Genomic DNA, 21451 nt, shown 5'->3' with positions numbered 1-21451 from the left:
ATTCCAGAAACGAGACTATAAAATGGAGTTTTGGAGTTGGATGCCTGCCAGCCAGCTGCCAGACAGACCCCTATCCCTAGTGCTTGGAGAACTGTTAGCACCTGGCTATTGCTGTGCCAATGTGATTACTAATTTGAATCCACTTATGCCAAAGCTGTGTCCCACTTGGTTACTTGTAATTGAAATAAATTAATAAAACGGGGCTTTCTGCATTTATTGAATTTTATCTCGTTATAGCTTGGACAAGACTGCCACCTCCTGGACAGGCTAATGAATACTGGGGGCTGAGGTGTTCTCATCCATTTGGAAATCAGCATTACGAAATTGCGTCTCGACGCCAACCCCGTATCTCTCCATGAGGTTCAACCAATTCCTGACCCCTCACAACTTCTGTGAACAAATTTTTGCATAGGACCGAGATTTCAAACAACTTGCGCAACACAACTTATTTTTACGTGAAAGTTTAAACAAAAGCTAATATTTTAGAACGCTCAGTATGTGCCAGGTGCCTTCTTAATTCTCACAACAGCCATCTGAGATAGGAACTATTATCATAAACATAGCCAAGTTACAGATGAGGAAATAAGTTTTAGTGTACTTAAGGTGACCAGACTTTAACCGGTAACTGCACCCAGGTAGTCAGAACTCCAAGGCTGCGGAGCTCCGTAACTAACCGCCCCGCCCTACGTGGGCATGCGCAGAAAAAAAGCACAAGTAAATTCCGTAGGAATTGTAGGAGGCGGGCACTGAGGGGTGTGGTGGGCCTCTAAGATCCCAGCATTCTCTTCGTGCCGCCGCTAACATGGCGGCGCCCATCTTGCGGTGCATTTCCCGTGGCCAGGGGCTTGGTACCCCAGGCCTGTCAGGGGTCTTACCCCTGGGGCTGCGTGAGGCCCACTCGGGCGCTCAGGGGTTCCTGGCGATGCAGAAGGCTCGGGGTCTGTTCAAGGAGTTCTTCCCTGAGAGAGGTACGAAGACAGAGCTCCCAGAGCTCTTCGACCGTGGTACGGCGGGCAGTTTTCCCCAGACCATCTACTGCGGCTTCGACCCCACGGCCGACTCGCTTCATGTGGGGCATCTGCTGGCGCTGTTGGGCCTGTTTCACTTCCAGCGAGCGGGCCACAACGTGATCGCCCTGGTGGGCGGCGCCACGGCGCGCCTGGGAGACCCAAGCGGCCGTACCAAGGAGCGCGAGGCGCTGGAAGCAGAGCGCGTGCAAAGCAACGCGCGCGCCCTGCGCCAAGGGCTCAAAACCTTGGCAGCTAATCACCAGCAGCTCTTCGCTAATGGGCGGACCTGGGGCAGCTTCACCGTGCTAGACAACTCGGCGTGGTACCAGAAGCAGGACCTGGTGGACTTCCTAGCGGCAGTGGGCGGCCATTTCCGCATGGGCACGCTGCTAAGCCGGCTGAGCGTGCAGACTCGGCTCAAGAGCTCCGAAGGCATGAGTTTGGCCGAGTTTCTATACCAGGTGCTCCAGGCCTATGATTTCTACTACCTGTTCCAGCATTATAGATGCCGGGTCCAGCTGGGTGGATCTGATCAGCTGGGCAATATCATGTCCGGATACGAGTTCATCCATAAGTAAGCGCCTTTAGACCTGGAGAAATCCTAGACCAAATAATTTACACACGAATAACCTGTGTTGCATTGTTAGCATTGTGGAATGACCCCCTTCGTTCCTGCCCTTGTTGGTTCTATCTCCATTAAGGGTCCATAATGGGATTAATTTAATATCACTGGCTAATGAGAACTAAAGGGCTGAAGTAATGGTATTAGGTATGGGACATATTATATAGCTCTGCAAGAAATAGACCCTCCTAGTCAGGATTCGGATTGTATGTGTTTGCTGCTTTTAAGAAGCTTTTTCTGTGTTTCTGATTTGAAAGACTGCTTGTCTTCATTTATAACCTGAACGTGACTGGGCCTCTTTGAGTAGTCTCTGCTTTGCTCTGCACCTTCCGTGAAGCTAAGTGTTAGTCATTGGTTGGCATCTCAAAAAAATTTTTTTCAGCACCAAATATTTGGCGAATAATGTAGATTTCAGTGGCACTTTCTTGAGGGAGATCAACTACAGGACTAGCTCATGTGCTACTGATTTTTAAAATCCCTTTAAGACACCTCTTTTAGTGTCTCTACCTGACTCCTCTTTACCCAGTTTTCTCTCCCCTTCCTACCCAACCTTTAAAAAATGTCTAGGCCCCAGTTATGCAGCACTTCCCCTTGGCTCGCCCATAGTCACTAGTTCAATTGCAGCTCAGAATGACAAATGTCAAAATAGAGTGCTGTGAAAGCAGTAAGATGGACAAGAATCCAGGTTTAGGAGGTCAAGGAGGTTTTCTTAGAGCAAGAAACCAGACTGAAATCTGAGAATGATTAGCAGAACCTACGACCACTTGAGCTTAAAGCACATAATAAAGTTCTCCTTTATGCATAGGTTGACTGGAGAAGATGTATTTGGAATCTCTGTTCCTCTAATTACAAGTACAACTGGAGCGAAACTGGGAAAGTCTGCTGGCAACGCTGTGTGGCTAAACAGAGATAAGACATCTCCTTTTGAATTGTATCAGTTTTTTGTCAGGCAGCAAGATGATTTGGTAGAAAGGTGAGTTCTTAATTGTGTGCTGAGAAAAATTAAGTTCATTAAAGCTCATGATAAATTTTAGCCATTGAATCTCTCTGTACCCTTCATAGTTTTTTTGTTTTTTTGTTTGTTTTAACGTAGATTCTATTTAAGGCTAGTACATCACAGAACATTGTAGTTAAACACTTTTTGTTGGTTAAAGCAGAAAACCACTGTGGGTGCTAGAAAACTTAGAGCCAAGTTTGTGATCTACATCTAGCAGGTTCTTAGGACATTATTGCTTGCATATTCTAGTTTTTTACTCCTTTCATCTTAAACTTGACTTTTATTTTACCTTTTTCTCTAAAGTTCCTTTTCTTTAACATAAAAGAAGATCCTTTTGAAGGTCCTTTTTTAAAGTGATTTTCTTATTAATTCACAATATCTTAAACTCTTAGAAGAATATAAATTAATGAAAAATACACATGTAACAAAGGAGTGAATTTTTCAAAAACATATCATTTGACATAACTATCATCAAAATAACTTAGGAATAATTCTTAAAAAGTTTTAAATGTATAATACTTGCCTGCAGAACATTGAAAACCACTATTGAGCAAAAATAAAGAACTCTACATGAATGGAGAGTTCTCTTGGAGGTTAAACGCTTGAGGATTGCCAGAGGTGACCAAAAGTGGGATTTGGATGTGTGCATAACAGTTGGTATATAGGGTAGGAAGGCCCAGGAGGCAAGAATTAAACAAGATGAGGGCCTGGAGCGAGAGTTCAGTCCATTTGGGGGACCACTTGCCTGAAACTAATTTCAGGAGTGTCTCTTTAAGGAGGCCAGTGATGCTCAGTGAGGCCAGCTGCCTGGGGCTATAGCCTAGATGGAAATTCCAAAGAATATTATGTTGGAGAGCCCTTTGTTTAATCTCTGGAGAGGTAAAGTGGGTCAGAGTCAGTAATGTCTGACGATCCAAAGGGAACAAGAATAAACTTAGTGAGGAAAGAGATTTGGGAGTTGCCCAAAGGAGTCTCGTGTAAGTATTAATGACTGTGAAGGCGTATCTGGAGGCCCCAGGAGAAGGGGGCAGTGGCCAGTGAAATCAGCCTGCCAGTGGGAGCATGGTTGGTCACCCCAGGGAATATGTCCCCATCTGGATATCCTCCATTGTTTGGTTTGGGAGCAGAGAATAGTCGTCTATCACAACTTTGGCTGCTGCTGAGGAGATGGGAAGTCCCCTCAATTAAGCCCAAGCTGTTAAGGCATTAATTCCTTGGTGACCCAAGGTTGTGTGGGCCCATTTTTCAAGCTGGTAGGAAGGGTCTGTGCTGGGCAGTGTGGTGGCTTAGTGAGGGAATCTGCAGTACTGTTGAAAATGGCTTCCAGCATAGAGCAGGTAGTCTGAGCAGAAACATAAGTAACAATGATAGGAATTGGGGACTCCTTCCATGTCTGGGCCAGATGGGCTTGTCTTATATGAGAAAATTGTCCCTTAGCCATTGGCCAGACCAAACCGTGAGGCCATTAGCAATAACCCAGGAGTCTGTGAAAATATGGATCTGCCAAAGGCCTCTTTATGGCTCCCTAAGGGCTAAGTGAACAGCTACAAGTCCTGCCAATGGGGCTGAGCCGGGACTGCCTTCTTCAATTAGAGAGGTGCCTGAGACCGGGGGAATGCTACAGCCCTCCAGCAAGCTGCAGTGCATACATGGTGGTGCTGCCATTGGTGAAGAATATGGATTCCCTGTCCATCTCAGACAGTTGGTCCCAAGGGGCTCCCCAAGCAGCCAGAAGAGGAAGGAGCTGATCATGAGGGAAGCTACACCCTCCTATAATTTTTTTTTTTATTTTTCAGATATATAATTATAACTCTGAATCATAATATAGTTTTCCCTACTTTTTATTTATTTTTGGCTGTGTTGGGTCTTTATTGCTGTGCATGGGCTTTCTGTAGTTGTGGCGAGCGGGGGATACTCTTCATTGCGGTGCATGGGCTTCTCATTGTGGTGGCTTCTCTTGTTGTGGAGCACGGGCTCTAGGCGCACGGGCTTCAGTAGTTGTGGCACGTGGGCTCAGTAGTTGTGGCTCCCAGGCTCTAGAGCGCAGTCTCAGTAGTTGTGGTGCACGGGCTTAGCTGCTCCCTGGCATGTGGGATCTTCCCAGACCAGGGCTCAAACCCGTGTCCCCTGCATTGGCAGGTGGATTCTTAACCACTGTGCCACCAGGGAAGCCCCCTTCTGTAATTTTTAAAGGCTTTGACATCAAGGTTAGCCCTCTCCTGAAGGTACCATTTTCATTTTACCAAGGAGGCATCAGTTGTGGTGTTAAGCTTCTGCCAGAGGCATCTCTAACCCAGGGTGTTAGGGAGTAGTATTGATTGGGGGCCAGTTAGGGCCTCAGTTTCTAAAAGAACCCAGTAGAATCCTTTGGGGTTAGGCACTTAATCCAAAACCCCATAGGAAATCAGGTAGACTTATGTTTGGTCCAGAGACTCCAAGGGGGCATAGTCAGATATGGTCAAGCACTGACTTAATGTGGAGCCAGGTGGGACTAAAGGTAGGGCTCGTTGGACTGCCTGCTGGGCAGCTTCCAAAACACATTGTTGTGCCTCGCCCCAGTGGAAGGTGGCAGACTTGCATGTGATTGTGATTGTGGCAAAGAATTAGTGAGCGGTGAGGGCGTTGCCTCCAGAACATGAAAAGGCCTGGTACCTGTTATATCTGAGTACAGTGGTGGTTTAATGAGTAATTTCCTCCATAGGAACACTGTCAGTGCTCTCCAGTGCCTTTTGAATGGTTTTGACAGTCCCAGTAAGATGTAGGAGCACTACCCCGTGATTAGAGGGAGCACTTTGTAAAAAGAATTCTCTGGACTCACAGTCAAATGGGACTTCTTCAGGGTTAGAAGAGGGGAGTCACTTGAGTGAGTCTGGTCACAGAAGTGGTAAACCCACTGGACCATGCCACTTTTGCACAGCAGGAGACAGGCCTAATCTCATGTTTTCCATTCACTGTGAGCCTTGGAATATTGGTATTCAGCAACACTAAGCAACACCCAGGAAGCATCCATAGGGGTTCTGTATTATCAAGGAGCTGGTGTACCTCCTCAGGGGTTTTACGAGGCATTGGCACAAGATGTTCAGGACATTTATATTTGTCCATTGTTTAGCAACATCATACCAGGTACTGGACCCACGATATCCCATCGAGTTTGGGGGACAAAGAGTGACAGCAAGCCTTGACTGTATTTCCCCTTTTGCTCTGCCAATAGTTTCCTGTTACAAGGCTGTTCCATTCGTCCAGGTTAGGAAGTGTAATCCCATTATGACCCACCAGTCCCAGGGGGAGGTCTCCCTCCGTCTTACCTATGGGAATTATCCTCTTGCCTTTAGCTCAGAGCCTCAGCTTGGGCAGTGATAATAGCCTTGGGGTCCATTCCACCCTCATTAGCTTTCCTTGGCCTTGAGATGTGGAGGACCTTCATGTACATTAGTACTCAATCAAGGTCTGTATAATTTGTGGTCTATCATCTCATTAGACCATATGGCCTTGATCACTGATCACACTGCTCTGCGGAGATCACTGAATTATGGCAGCAGTGACGTTTGGGGATGGATACCTCACAGACATTTCCTGGGCCAGAGCCAACCTTGTGGCTGGACCAGTGCTGTGGTCCTTATGATTGTAAGAGACAGCTCAACAATAATCATCAGGGAACTTTAAAAAAAGATTTGTTACTTACAGTTTCTGAAGGGCACATGGCACTACAGGGGCCACACAGTGAGTTAAGGATGGGGAAGGAGGGAGCATGGGCCCGGAGCTGACCTTATTGGGGTGCCTAGGATTTCACAGGTTCACTCTTCACTGGCTAATTTAAAACGTAGAGTGAGAATTAGGGAGTGGGAAAGGTGAAGAGGGGTCACTCAAGCAGTTATCTCAGCTACCCAGGGCTTTCTGAAAGGGGACTTTCATGAGTGGCGGCAGCCTGGTTCCTTATCTGGTTGGTTTGGTACTAGCTGTGTCATACATTTGGCAGTATGCTTATTCGAGATTGATGTCTTTGAAATGGATACCTTGGCATTAAGCAATCAAAAGCTTAATGTCAAGCACTTACATTAGAGGTATAGAACCACTTGGAAAAATATGTGGCTCTACTCAGGTCAGATACTCATGACTTGTGACCAGCAGTCCCTCCCCCTGGGCACATCCCTAACAGATGAGTGCACATGTGCACACCATCAACCACTGTCCAAGAGTAGAAACAACACAAATATCCACACTAGAATAAATACATTACAAAGCATTCATAACAGGAATGTGTACTCAGCAACTGTACACACAGCAACATGGGTGAATCACCAACATAATGATGTGCCAGAGTAACCAAAAAATATATATTCTGTATGATTCTGTTTATATAAAGTCTAAAAAGAGGCAAAACTAAGTGATGCTGTTTAGGGAGGCATATTGAGATGGTAAAAATATAAAAACAAGGAAGTAATTACCATGAAAAGTCCAAAGAGTGGTTACCTTGGAGGGGTGAGGGGATTTGGGTAGGAGCAGTGTTGTATACCTAGACAGGTGATAGTTACACAGCTGTTTGCTTTATGATTCATTAAACTATGTCTGTTGTTTGTGTATTTCTCTATGCTTTTCACCAAAGATAAGATTTTAAAAGATGATACATATAAAATATTTCAGTTTTTAAATTACACAGGTTTTATTTATGAGTACATACACAGAAAACAAAAATATAAAAACATGCTTGGGAAGGATGCCTACAAATTTAGATTAGTGGTTGTCTCTGGGGCAAGAAGAATATATCTGAGGTGGATGGGGCCCTCATCTATATCTATACTATTTTATGACTTTTTTAAAAAGGAAGGGTTTGAAACAAAGATGGCAAAATAGTAACATCTTCAGTCAGGGTGGTGTGTGTATTATTGTCATTTTCTGTACATTTCTGTGTTATATTTCATAATTAAAAATAAGTTCTAAAGTAAGCAGGATGTTCTTTAAAGGGTAAGGGAGCTGGAGATAAAAATTAGGTATGTTATATAAATCTAATAGGATTTTCTTTTTTGTCCCAAAGGTACCTGAAGCTCTTCACTTTTCTGCCCCTTCCAGAGATTGACCACATAATGCAGCTGCATGTCAAAGAGCCAGAAAAGCGGTGTCCTCAGAAACGACTTGCTACAGAAGTAACAAAGCTTGTTCATGGACAAGAAGGGCTGGACTCTGCTAAAAGGTGGCCTCTTAGAATAATGAACACTTGATTAATTAGTTAAGAGACTGGAGAACATTTGGAGCCAATGTTTTAGAGTCATCTTTTACCACTAACAAGGACTGTCAGCGTTAACTGCTTTAAAGTACTGGCCTACATTTACTAGAAAGAAAGATTATCCTGAATTAAGCTTACAAATTATACAAAATCAGTGTTGCTGTTTGAAAAACTTTCCATCTGGAACATAATGCGTACTTCATAACTGGTTTTTGGATGTTAGAACACATGTCTAAGTAAGCACTCAACATGATGTGGCTCTCAAAATGTGTTTTTCAGGTGTACACAAGCCCTTTATCATAGCAGCATAGAGGCACTGGAGGTCATGTCTGATCAAGAGTTAAAAGAATTATTTAAAGAAGCTTCATTTTCTGAATTAGTTCTTGACCCTGGAACAAGTGTCCTAGATACGTGCCGCAAAGCAAATGCCATTCCAGGTGGTCCCCGAGGGTAAGATTGTTTAACTTTTAGGTTCATAGTTACAATTCACAACCTGTGTTTCTAGAGGTGGTGTTTTTCCTGACAATGGCATCTCATTCCTTGTAGAAGTTAAGTTAGTCTGAGAATCAAATGAAAACTGAGTACTTACTGCTGAAAATACCTTAAATTTTCTTTAAAATCTAGTATTATTATACTCTGATTAGTCTAACCTGGTCAGTTTTTTCTCCAGCATTGGAAAAGGCTTACGTTTAAGTGACCACTATTGTATAAATACACTGGGATCAGTCAGCTTAGGGATGGTCACAATTTGAGAAGATCACAAGAACAGAGGCCCTAAGTAAACAGAGGCCCTAAGTAAACACACCCCTCTCACATTCAGTCTGTATCCTCTTTATTCTGGGGAGTAGTGGGGTTGCCCAACCTATTTAAAATATTAATTGAATTTCTCCTTTAGAACGTTAAAGGGGAGGCAGAATCTAATAAACATGAAGATAACAATTCAGTGCTAAATGGTTTCAGTAGGAGAGCCTTTGAAATTTAAATGAAATAATGATGTATCTGTATTATTGGGAGTGGCCAACAGTGATTAGATTTATCTAGTTACTGAACATTTTTATTTTTCAGGTATCGGATGATAACAGAAGGTGGAGTCAGTATAAATCACAGACAAGTAACAAATCCTGAGAGTGTTTTAGTTGTTGGACAACATATTCTTAAGAATGGACTTTCGTTACTTAAAATAGGAAAAAGGAACTTCTACATTATAAAATGGCTTCAGCTATGATGAAAACTTCCAGTCGTTCAAACTTATCCATCACTCATTCTCAAGATGTACGAATTTATACCTTCACTTATGCAACTCAAAGACAAAGAATGGAGTGTACTCTAGGCCTCACAGTGTGAGTAATTTCATTATTTGTATAGGTTGGTTAAGTTTGTGTAATAGTGGGATATTTTATTTCCTGATCCTTAAACATTAAGGACTACCACAGAAAAGCATGATTTCTAGGGTTAATCTCTATTTTAATAATTATGCTTCATGAAAAACTAAATACTGTCTTTCCTATCCTGTCCTTGCTGTTTTGGAGATGAGGAGGAACAATGAAAAAGAGGTAGTATAAGTAATTGTGGATACTTTTATATCAGGTGTGTATCTCATTAGAGGTTTTTTGTTGTTTAGGAAGCAAATACAGCTCTCCATAAAAAGGGAGACAAGTTAGAGGAAGCCACAGCTGGCATTAGAAATTACAGTAGAAATAGTTTCTTTTCAAAGAAAAGAAAAGTCAGTACTTGACTTTTCAGAAAGTTTCTAATTCAGTTTTCCAGTCCCTTGACTGTGTTTCCATAAAATTAAATTTACTCATAGCCTTGTTTTCTAAAATTCAGTAAAAAAAGGTAGCAATGTCTTATAAATTTATCAACTTTTAAATTAGTTTTAAGTTTCAACTTATGTCCCCAAGCAGACTGCAGCTTGAGATGAACTGAAAAGTTAAGTAACCAACAAGATAAAATAGAGGCAAAATATATATACTAAATATCTAATCATTTGAGAATATCAAAAGACATTCCAGTAAGGGAAGTTTTCAGGTCAAATTTAAAGGATTTGGAATCAAGACTTAGTTAAATTAAGCTCTACATTCTTTAGGCAAGTTGATTCTCCAGAACTATTTCCAACATCTGAAATATCGAAGGTAATAGCACCCCTATTTCCCCTGAGCATCAGGTGAAGCACAAACATACACAGAAAATGGTTTGCAATCAGATGTGTTCTAGAAAAATCTTACAGGCAGCAAAGCATGCTTTAGAGTTCAAATTCTAGCTATTTACTACCTGGATTACTTGGAGCAAGTCATTATCTTCATATGCAAAAAATGGAGATGTAATAATACCTCAGTCAATTATGAAAATCTAAAAAGAAGAAAGTCATAAAACTTTCATACAGTATAAGCTGTATTGCTATGTTCCAGAGTAGATTTATATATTAAAAAAGCTATAGTTTATCTAAACCTTCTTCTGGGAGTAAAGTTAGGAAGAATTCATTTATTGACAAACTTTAATGTCACTTCATACCAGCAAGTTTATTTACATAGTAAGAACATACAGGTATCCATTATAAATGTCAGAGATCATCTCTGCATTTCAGAACTTTACTCAGTTTAAGTGTCAACAAAAGGTGGTTTTCTCTTTGCATACCTCTTGTCTCTGTTTTTCCTTGTACACGGTATATAGTATTAGCAAGTGCATTATCATAGCAGGTAATGTTTTCAATTTGAAATTTGCTGGAGAAAGGTGCATTGTAAGTTTTCTTCCCCCCTTACAAATTAAAAAAGCTAGACTAGAATGGAAGTCATCTGATCTATCTGAAATAAGTAAATCATGGATGGCTATAATTTCAAAACTGATGTTTAATAATGGCAGAGTGATTTTAAAGTATGCTAATAAACATTCTGGAAGCATGTATCCTATGAAGATGGTACTGCTAAGTATAAGTAGTACCATATCATATCAGACTGAATCTTTCTTTATGTTTGAGATCAGTTGCTGAGTCTCTTGTCTCTTAGTAAACGGGTGCCATTAGCCAAGAGTAACAGACATATTCATATGTTCCTGCCAGGAGTCCTTCATAAATGTCGTAACTTAAAAATAGACTTTAATATCTGTAATATGTAATTTATCATTTTAAAACTTATAATGTAATTCATATCAAGAATCACCTGGGGAATTTTGGTAAAATGTGTATATGTTCTAAACCTTACTCCCAACCCCTGAAAGCCTTTAGGAGTGTGTGTGTGTGTGTCAGGATGTTTTCCCTTAAATAATAAAGCCCCACCATTACTTTCTATTCTAAAGTACTTTGTTGGTGTGAAGCAAAAGTAACTATTAACAACTAATAGGAAGAAGATACACTTAAAATCACCACAGTATTTGGTTTTAAGTCCCACCTCCAAGTGAATCTTGAAGCATGGTCTGAGGGCTCCAATTTAAAAATGTATCTGAGTTATTACTATTATATTTGAAAACCAAGGGGAATTTATTAGGACTTCTGAAAACTAAAAGGAAAGATGGTCATTACCAAGTCTTACTAGATAATCAAGGCTAGATGTTCTTAATGCAGGAAAACATAACTCATGCTTCCAGGTTTAAGCAAGATCAAAGATATTGTAATTTTTAACACACCAGGGGAATGTGCATCCAGAAGTGGAAGGACTGTAGCTACACATTATGCACATCACATCATTGTCAATGTTACAGATCCTCTCATGTGTTCAGCTTTCTTACAAACACATCAAAGGTTTCAGAGAAGCTCAATAAAACTAAATCAAAGAAATAACAGGTGGAATAGTGACTGACTACTGAGTAACTTGTCAACCCACCTCTTTCAAAGCCAGTTCGGTTTAAATAATAGTGCATGCATTATAGTCGTATGACATGGTGTCTTGGTGCATTCTTCTTGAAGGGCTATGGCAGCAGCTTTAAGACTACTAGCAGATTACACAGGTCATCTTATCCACAGACAAACTGCTTGCACAACTAGAACTATTAACAGTTCTTTTTAAGTTCAGATGAAACTGTCACAAGACGATGTATTTTATATATACTAGGAAATTTTAGAAACAGCCATTTATTATTTGGATTAAATGTGTGATTCGTTCTGCAATACAGAGTGTAATTTTCAGTTTATAGCCAGTCTTCACATGAGCAGATTCATACCATTGCAATACACAGGAGTTCATAAATAAAATTCTACTCAAGTAGGCAGTAACTAGCAAGTCAGTGAAGTCTCAGTATTACATAGTTCTCTTCACCAAAGATGAGTCTCTCGGATTTCAGCAATAATTTGACTGGCTCCTTGTAATGCCTGCATTAAAGAAAATTATAAAAATTATAAATGCTTAAGTTATAATTACAAGGAATATCAAAGAAAGAATCTGAATTAATGTGGGATAACCTCTCCACTTTATATGTGGTTGATTTATACTAACCAGTATCTTCTCTGAAATTTGAATCTAATCAAGTGCCAACAGAAAAAAAGATTAGCCATCATACAAAGACTATATATATGTATCTCCAAGGATCAGAATGCATTTTAAACAATGAATGTTATACCTACAACCCAAGTAAGAAAATTCAAAAAAATTCACAGTAATTACCTTTAGCATATCAGCTGCTTCTTTCCTGCGCTGTGCCATGTCCTCGGATTCAGTCAGAAGATCATCCAATAAGGATGATTTATACAGCTGTCCTACTAACTCACTCTGAAGAGTATCCTTTACATGATTAACCAAAAAATGCATTACTGCCTTTGGCACACTGCAAAACAATCAGATAATCCATTTGATTTAGAATAAAAACAAGTTTTTTAAAATATTTGTATTTTCAAAACAGATTATGAAATCATCTCGCAGTATTCTAGTCTGATTTATATGACAGTACTAACCTGTCCTGAATATTCTTTCTGACAATAAGAAAATAAGATTTGATGAGTCGTTCAATAACTTCACAGTCTCTCTGTTCACGGGCAGATAGTTTTCGTGCAACAGGTACTGGCTAAATGGGGTGAGGGGGAGAAAAAAGTTACTTTTGTGCCATTTTGAAATGACAACATGTAACATTCAATAAGTTTTTGAGACTTCAGTTCCTTTTGTCTTTTAAAGTGTTTTCCTGGTAATTTGGTTATTTGTCCTCAAGCAAATTCTGCAGCTTACCACATCCAGCAAATTCACAGCATGACCTTTTTGTGGACTGGCTGGCATAATTGGAATTGGTTTTGATTTTTCCTCAGCTAGTAACTCCTCAGCTTTTGAAGTTTTCAGCATTCCTCTCCAGTTGCCTGTTGTTGGTTCTTGAACACCATCTCCAACCCCACCACCTCCAGATGCAACCTGAAAAAACATATTCCAAAACCTATACCAACCATATCAAACTGATACTAACTAAACAAAGTTAATTTCCTTTGACAGCAGTCAAGGAGAATACACATCCAGTAACCACCTGGAGTTTAATCTATTCAGAGAGATGGCAGGGTCAGAAAGAGATGATGGGTGGCATGTATAACTGGAACCCTGAGCTGTCTAAATAAGAGGTTTGGACTTCCCTGGTGGTGCAATGGTTAATAATCCACCTGCCAATGCAAGGGACACGGGTTCGAGCCCTGGTCCAGGAAGATCCCACATGCCGTGAAGCAACTATGCCTGTGCGCCACAACTACTGAGCCTGAGCTCTAGAGCCTGCAAGCCACAACTACTGAGACCTCGTGCCACAACTACTGAAGCCCATGATGCCTAGAGCCTGTGCTCCACAACAAAGAGAAGCCACCACAGTGAGAAGCCCATGCACGGCAACGAAGAGTAGCCCCACTCGCCGCAACTAGAGAAAGCCCACATGCAGCAACGAAGACACAACACAGCCCCAAAAAAGTGTATTTGTAAAGAAAATAAAGAATGGCAGAAGTAACACTGTGGTTTATAAATAAATAAATAAGAGGTTCTGTTGTAAACTGTTTGCAAGGCCTCAGCCAGTATATTTTAAATTCCTTTTTTATTATTTGCTAACTTCTCAAAATTTTTCCTCTTCTCCAACTCCTCTAACACTAGAGATTGTGGAAAATGTAGAAGCTGCCCTTTAAAACAGGAATGCTCATTAAAAGCACAAGAAAAACCAGAACTGCTATTCACATTATTTCTTTGAAGTAACTTTAAACACTGTTGAACTATGATCTCTCTGAAAGTTCAATGAACTCATTCTCCAAAACTTAAGACTTTATGTATTTCTCAAATCAGTTTATGTTGCTAATAGTCAATACCATAGGATAAAAGTAGAAATGCTTTACTTGAGAAAGGATCTACTGAAAAAAATCTAGTGCTACCATTAATCACAAGTGCTCTTGCACCTTCTTTTTTAGGATATCTGTTAGTCTTGATTTCTAAAAGAAAAATAACTGTTAAGGATAATGAGGAAAACAGTAATTCATCAACATTTAAGAAATGTTTTTAGATGTTCTTTAAGATTTTACAATCTAAAATGGAGATAAAATGGCATCCAGAATTATAGATAGAAATAAAAATGGCTTATATAAATTTAACAAAGGAGTGTTACAGCAATTGTTAAAAAATGTTTTGGGTATCATTCTGAATCAAAACACTGGACAAAATTTGTCTCTAAAATGTAGTTAAGATAATGTATATCAATATACAAGTAGTATGTTTATACATTACTTTTAAAATGAGTGTATTTTTAAATGCGTGTTAACTATACGTGAATGATAGATCATATGAAATCTTAAGGAAAGTGAGCAAATTCAGAGTGATACCAGGAGTTAAATAAAAAGCAATGATTCAGATGGTTCTCTTAGACCTTAGCACAGTGGGCTGAGAGAAGATAAGACATTTATAAGGTTTTATTTGAGGTTCAGAATCTTAAACCTGGACAATAAGTAAGGAAAGGAGCTAAATGGCAAAAAAAAAAGCTAAAAATAAGAATGGATCTGAATAACTTACAGATTAATTTTTTTAAAGGTTATCAAGAATTGGCAACAGTCTCAAACTCTCACAGTCCCCCTGTTTGTTCTGAATTTGCTTAAGCTGTTGAGGCACCTGTTAAACTACTAAATATATTTAGGGTAAAAAGAGCAAACTGAATGAAAGCATAAGAAAGAAGCCTTAGAGGATTCTCCATTAGCACTGGACAGATCTCAGAACCTTTAAAGAGGAAAAGTCCAAAAGTACAGTTTCCATCTCCAGAATTTTAATTCCCTACCAAAATATTAAATTCAACACTATTCTTGAAGGTAATAGAAAACAGTGGGAAAGGCTGTTGTTATTATTTAAAACAATGTTGAAACTAGAATTATTACCATCTTAGAAGTTAGTTAGATAAGAGAAACATTAAAAACATAACACAGACAACAAGAGATAGATGCCACTGTTACAAACAAGTTCTTCAGTGGTTTTGAAGACAATGTTTTGGTGAGAACCAAAGGTACCAACGTTTTCATTCTGAAGCAAGACTCACATTTTTAGTTTCTCTTCTGCTGTCCTGAATTAACTGTTAAAAGATACGTTAAAACATGCAGTTTAACAAGCAAAATTTAAATACCAATGGCTTGAAAATTTCCTCTTTAAATTCTTTTTCTGTGTGCATCGTCTATATTGCAAGCAAAAGCATGTCAACAATAATTTATTTTATGAAGTATACATCATTGTTAAATGATTTTAAATTTCTATTAGACTAAAATTTGACCTTAGCACAATATCTCATATTAATATTCTGCTGTTCAGTGTATTGTTTCCAGATGATTATGTTGCACCAAACTAGGCATGCAGGCTTAGATTAAGAATCAGAACAGACCTTGCCATCAGCCTCAGCAGAAGCAGCAGGGGAGGGCTCCTGGGAGGCAGGTGCCAAAGCACTTGGAACTTTAGAAGACTAAAGGCAAAAAATGCAGGGAAAAAAAAAAATCAAGGATGCCAAAAATGCATTCAGAAACATTCTATAAATATGAATTTTCCCCTCTGTATAGTAACATGAAAAACAAAAGTAATGGGACATAAAATTAATGTTTATTTTGCCTTATTTCCTGTACTATTGTCACCTTTGTTTAAGGCTTTCTTCAGATGAATTCCTAAGAAAAATCCAAATCCAAAAACTTCATTTTGATTTTTGGAAGTTGATAAGATCTTTTCTGGTAAAGAATTCAAGGTAACAGATTTTTACACAAAAATTTTAATATCTGCAACTATTACAGGTAACTAAAACCTGGTATGTACATAATGTCATCTTCCCTCTCCAAAAAAACCTTCTTGTTATAATAAAGTCATTAGTCATTTCAACTAATTTTACAAAGTTGATAAAGTCATTGAATTTCTGTTAAAGGCTTGATATTTAAAATCCACCTTTAAGCATTTATTCCTATGTATTCAAAATATTTTATCTTTAAATTACTCAAAGCCTATTTTTAAACTTGCATACCTTTACTCAAACAATGAAATAGCGCCAATGGAATATTAAAGTGAGAAGAAAAAATTACTCCTAGAACTGAGTAATATTCTGAGGCTTACCAGTCCATCTTTGCATATTGGGAATATGCTTTAAAAACATTTTTTACCTTGTCTCGTGATACAGCTGAAGGTAATTCTCTTGCTAGCCTGTTTCTCCTTTGTTCCTATAAAACACAACCAAGCAGAAGATTCATGATTATCAGAACACAGAGATGTGAGCCTACTTTAAAAAAATGTTCAGCTTAATTGAAAAGTGTGAATAACTTACAGTATATCCTCTCAATGTTGGGACTCATGCCATAATTATATTTTAAAACAAACAAGAAATCATTTTAACCCAATGCTTCTCAATCTTTTTTTCTGCCCCAACACACCTGAGGGATATAATACGTCAGTAACATTGGCTTCCTGTACCAGGGGTTCTCAAGCGGACCAACATCATCTCTGCCTTTCCCACCAAGTTAAGAATCACTGATTTAAAGTGTTCCCACATCAAAGTGTACACAAGCCTTCAGCATACCATATAGAATTTGAAGTACACAGATCACAGAAAAATTAAGCAAAACCTTTAAAAATCATTCTAACCTGCACACGTTTGTGTTAAATTCACACACGAAACCATAAGAAATATCTATAAGAGTGTTCTGTTTTCTTTATCCTTAACTATCTCCAGGAAATAAATGTAATGTTGAAAACTGACAGTCCTTTCTGTAACCTGGCTAATTTAACAGACTGATCACCTGCCCACTCTTCTAATCTGCTAATATTAGCAATGTAATTCTGATACTGAGCTAAAGCAACTGTAAATTCAAATTAATAGGTACTGAACACCTACTGTATGTCAAGCACCATGATAGGTGCAAGACTATGAAAATATAGAAGGATGTAGGATTAATAGTGGCTCTCTCAAGAGCCAATAGTGGCTCTTCAGGCAGCATCAAATACAGTAGGAAAGTATTTACATTAAATGAAGTCAAAATGCTCCTGAGCAGAAAGCATTTCATGAATACTCAAACTTGCAAAAAGGTGTAAATTAACAAAGCTTCACAATGATGTTTCTGGGTAAGAAAATTTTTTAACAGAAATTTTACCCACTTTTCATTTATCCAGTGATAAAAAATAGAGCAGATAATAAAAATATATGGATTTTAACAATCCTCCGGAAAAAAAAATTAGCATTTAAATATACATTTTGAAGAAGGACACAAAGCAAAAGGCAGAGGAATCTAGAGACTAGAAATTCTCACCCTAGTCTGTTACCAACCATTTATGACATTAGCTGGCCCTGGAGACATGGCTTACTTGCTTTGTTAACTGTATGGGTTACCAACTCTTAACCCCTGGTTTCCTAATCTATTAACATTACCCTCATAAGGTTGCTATAAAGATTAAATGAGAATATCCACATAAAGTTCTTTGACACATAGTCTTAAAACCAGAGACATTCATTTGTAAGAAAAATACTGATCTGAAATCATATCATAAATGACCTTGTCAGTATTAGAAAAACTGTTCCAGACACAAATTTTCCATGAAGGCTTCAATGTTACAAGAACTAACTCCTATCTTAAGATAGTGTCTGCATGCTAATTTTTAACATAATAACTATTATCTAGTCCACTTTCTGAGTGTTTTAAAGTGCCTTACTTATATGCATTTTGGAATTTTTTTCTTTCTTCTTTTTTCTGGCCATGCCACACAGCTTGCAAGATCTTAGTTCCCCAGCCAGAGACTGAACCTGGGCCATGGCAATTCCCTGGAATTTTTTCTGACAATAGGAGTCACCTCAACTATGTAGCTAAAAAACAGTTCCCTGTACCTGTTAAAGAGAAGATGCCCAGCAAAATAAGCACTAAAGTAACAGCTGTTATCATCTGTGGATCTCAGGTTCCTCATCTGTTTAACAAAAGGGTCCCTTCCAGTTCCCAAATTCCACGTTTACAATATTCTCCCCACCCATATGCATAAGAGGAAATTTGATACAGAAGGGACTCAGGTCTTACTGGACTACGGAACTGCAGAAAATTTTACTGTTTTGGATAAAAGTGGCAGAGAAAAAACTGCATCCAGATAAATCACTCTATCCACCAGCCTTCGCTCCATCTGAGCTATTATGCAACCTACAACGTTAGCCTCAAATGGAAAAAAAAAGAAAGGATCCATGAAATGCAGAAACCACAGTAATGGTGAAACAGTACTGTCTTTCCAAATTTACTATAATTTAGGTAATTCTTGGAATGTTTCCTTCACAGCTTTCAGAGTCAAATGAAAACAATTTTAAACATCCACTTTGGGCTTCCCTGGTGGCGCAGTGGTTGAGAGTCCGCCTGCCGATGCAGGGGACACGGGTTCGTGCCCCAGTCTGGGAAGATCCCACATGCCGCGGAGCGGCTGGGCCCGTGAGCCGTTTCCGCTGAGCCTGCGCGTCCAGAGCCTGTGCTCGCAACGGGAGAGGCCACAACAGTGAGCGGCCCACGTACCACAAAAAAACAACAACAACAAAACAACATCCACTTTGTTTTACATACTTCAGTCTAATAAACTGCAACAATAGTTACTGAAATGGGAGCCAGGCAGTCCTTCAACACTAAAACAATGAGTCCCAGATCATTTCTGAGTTACAGTTTCACAAGCAGAAAATGAGAACAATGCCTCCAGGTGGTTTTGAGCATTAAATTTAAGAAAACAATGTAATGCCCTCAGCATACTTCTTAGCATATAACAGACAATAATATGGTGCATATATGTCTTATAGTTATTCCTTGCCCAGTAAATTTGATATAACTGAGCTAAAACAGATTTTCTCTCTCAAAAAAGACAAATTTGAATTGTATTTACCTCTATATTATTGTTCATTAACCCACAAGCATCAGCAAAGTCTGGATGTTTTGTGTTGATATAAGCCAATTCAATTGCCACTAAGTTATGGACCTAGAAAATAATAAAATTAGGCTATATACAAAATATGCCAACCTAATTTTACTTAAGGAAACATATAAACTTATTAAACAGATAATTCTAAAAGACAGTACAGGAAACTGATGCCTAAATAAATACTTGATAATTATACTCCAACTGACAGAGTTTATACCAAATAACAATTTGCTCTATCTTTTGAATTATCTATATTTTAGCATCTAAGATTGCATTTCTGACACTGAAGTAGTTAGAAGTATTTGTTAGGGAAAAAAAAAGTTATCTACCTGATGCATATCTAACTTCCAAGCAACTTTGCTATTAAAACCTTAGATCATCCACTATTCCATGTCAAAAGTTCAGGTTCAACAATAAGAAAACATTTCATAATCAGATGTAAGTTAAAGATGTTAACTTTATTTGGGTAAAGGATACATTTAACGACCTGAGATAATGATTGATTAGCCTTAATTATGAAGCACCTAGTTTAAATATATGTGGTTCAATTGGGACAACTGGGACAATAATCAAAAAGGAAAGTTGAAATTAATTTCTCTAGCGTTGTAGAGAGATTAAACTAACTCCTTCATTTGCACTGTCCTTACAAATGTTAGGTATCAGAACAGCACTAAAAGATCAAGAACCAGTGAAAATTATTTATTTAAATGAAATTCCAATGATTCTGATATCAGTAGGTAGAGTCTGAGATCAGGCTAACCATGTTCTTACTCATTTCAATCTGGTGGTTATGCTTGCTAGGGAAACAACTAAGCAGCAGCACTTACATTCTATACTTCCAAGGATGGTTTTGTACTCTTTAAGTAAATGTCCATTGGGGCTCACCATCTGGAGCCAAAGACCCAAATGCACTTTTAGAGACCAGAAAGGAAAAAAAGAAACCAGCCAACAATTAGAGGCATACGGACAATTTCAAATTCTTAATTCCATATTTCTGCCAATTTCAGGATTTTTATTTTGAAGGATAGCAACCATGATATTATGGTATTAGGTCATCAAACAAGGAAACTGTACAAATGGCCAAATTACCCTGATGTACATCAGAGTTAAAAAAAAAAAAAAAGAGCTTGCTATATGAAGGCTCAGTTTACTGAGGCTAAAGAGAAAACTAACTTTCCATTAAATCAGTGCTGCTATATAATAAAGCAAAACTACTCACAATCCTCAACAATAACTCCATTTTCAGGAAAATCTGTGGCTGCAGGCTAACAATGATTAAAATATGAAGAAAAATGCATTTTATAACCAGAATTACTGAAGTTTCCTTTGAAATAAGACAAACTCGCTTCTTTTTCTTTTCAATACACTGGGAATCATTATGCCTAAATTCATAAAGCTGTACAAAATAACTTATTAACAGTGATTACAATGATTTATGAAATAATACCTCACCATTTCATTTGTAACAGGCAACCGTTTACGAAGAAGACAAGTCACTACTTCAACTATGGCATCATGAAGTTTAGGGAACCGCAACAACTCCTATATGTGGTGGAAGAAACAGTCTGTTTTGTTTAAAGGAAAATTAAATAATCACTGAAGTACTGAATCAGATTTGGAAGCTACATTTAACTATACTATTTCAAGTCACTTTTAGATAAGGGAACTACATTTTAACTTTCAGCCCATCTTCTATATTTCCTCCTTCCCCTTGAAACCACCACCTCATGTCTTTTACTACTTAATCTGAAACCTGTTACATTTCTCAATTACCTGTGTACTGTAATTGCTACAGTGCTGAATGATCCTTTGCATTTCTTCATGAACCAGTTCCACACAACGGAGGCTGGGCTCTTCCAGACGTTTGATTTGCCGTTTGACCAGTAACTCAAATGAAACTTCAGGCACAAACAAAGCAGGACGTGGACCCTAAAAAAATAAAACTATGAGCTCTTATTATAGCCACATATAATTTTGGTTCTTCCCTAAGTTTAAAATAAATCACGTTTTTGTATTTTTCATAAAAAAGCACTTCGTAATTTCAAGAATGAGAGCAAATAACAAAGTGTATAATTCATTAAAAAAAGATGAGTTATATGAATTAAAAAATAATCTTTAACCTCATTTCAAAAAATTCTAAAGGTTAAGCATACTCACAGTTGCATTTCTAATGGCAGTCAAAATGTCAATAGTGTTAAGGCCACCTAGTGGGTCAACAGATTCTAAGGTTCGCCCAAAAGTCTCATGGAAAATATAACATATTCTAGCACCACCGCATCTGAAAGGCAA

At 38.5% G+C, this 21451-nt stretch overlaps 2 protein-coding genes across 9 annotated transcripts in view; one reads left to right on the top strand and one right to left on the bottom strand.

The window, feature by feature from the left end:
* Positions 1-757: 757 nt before the first annotated feature.
* On the top strand, positions 758-9236 carry YARS2 (tyrosyl-tRNA synthetase 2). Its single transcript, XM_007452196.1, has 5 exons — positions 758-1584; positions 2438-2605; positions 7662-7817; positions 8130-8300; positions 8916-9236. Exons 1-5 carry the CDS (start codon positions 803-805, stop codon positions 9073-9075), a joined length of 1437 nt encoding a protein of 478 aa, XP_007452258.1. The 5' UTR covers positions 758-802; the 3' UTR covers positions 9076-9236.
* A 2201-nt stretch (positions 9237-11437) lies between these two features.
* The window catches only part of DNM1L (dynamin 1 like), a 61940-nt gene continuing 51926 nt past the window's right edge, over positions 11438-21451 (bottom strand). Inside the window, exons 11-21 of one of the 8 annotated variants that reach the window (XM_007452188.1) lie at positions 21320-21440; positions 20936-21091; positions 20615-20704; positions 19127-19219; positions 16396-16452; positions 15639-15716; positions 15303-15335; positions 12998-13174; positions 12730-12839; positions 12443-12602; positions 11438-12150 (exon numbers count right to left, since the gene is read on the bottom strand). In XM_007452188.1, the coding sequence (XP_007452250.1) occupies positions 12094-12150; positions 12443-12602; positions 12730-12839; positions 12998-13174; positions 15303-15335; positions 15639-15716; positions 16396-16452; positions 19127-19219; positions 20615-20704; positions 20936-21091; positions 21320-21440 (1132 nt within the window). In that variant the 3' untranslated portion in view covers positions 11438-12093. The remainder of the gene's footprint in view (positions 12151-12442; positions 12603-12729; positions 12840-12997; positions 13175-15302; positions 15336-15638; positions 15717-16395; positions 16453-19126; positions 19220-20614; positions 20705-20935; positions 21092-21319; positions 21441-21451) is intronic. The other 7 variants (XM_007452195.1, XM_007452189.1, XM_007452192.1 and 4 more) reach the window with 7 other exon arrangements.

This window comes from Lipotes vexillifer, unplaced genomic scaffold (genome assembly GCF_000442215.2).
Source record: "Lipotes vexillifer unplaced genomic scaffold, Lipotes_vexillifer_v1.1 scaffold1, whole genome shotgun sequence".
NCBI classification, from domain to species: Eukaryota; Metazoa; Chordata; class Mammalia; order Artiodactyla; family Lipotidae; genus Lipotes; species Lipotes vexillifer.
This window is presented reverse-complemented; position numbering and strand designations above follow the sequence as displayed.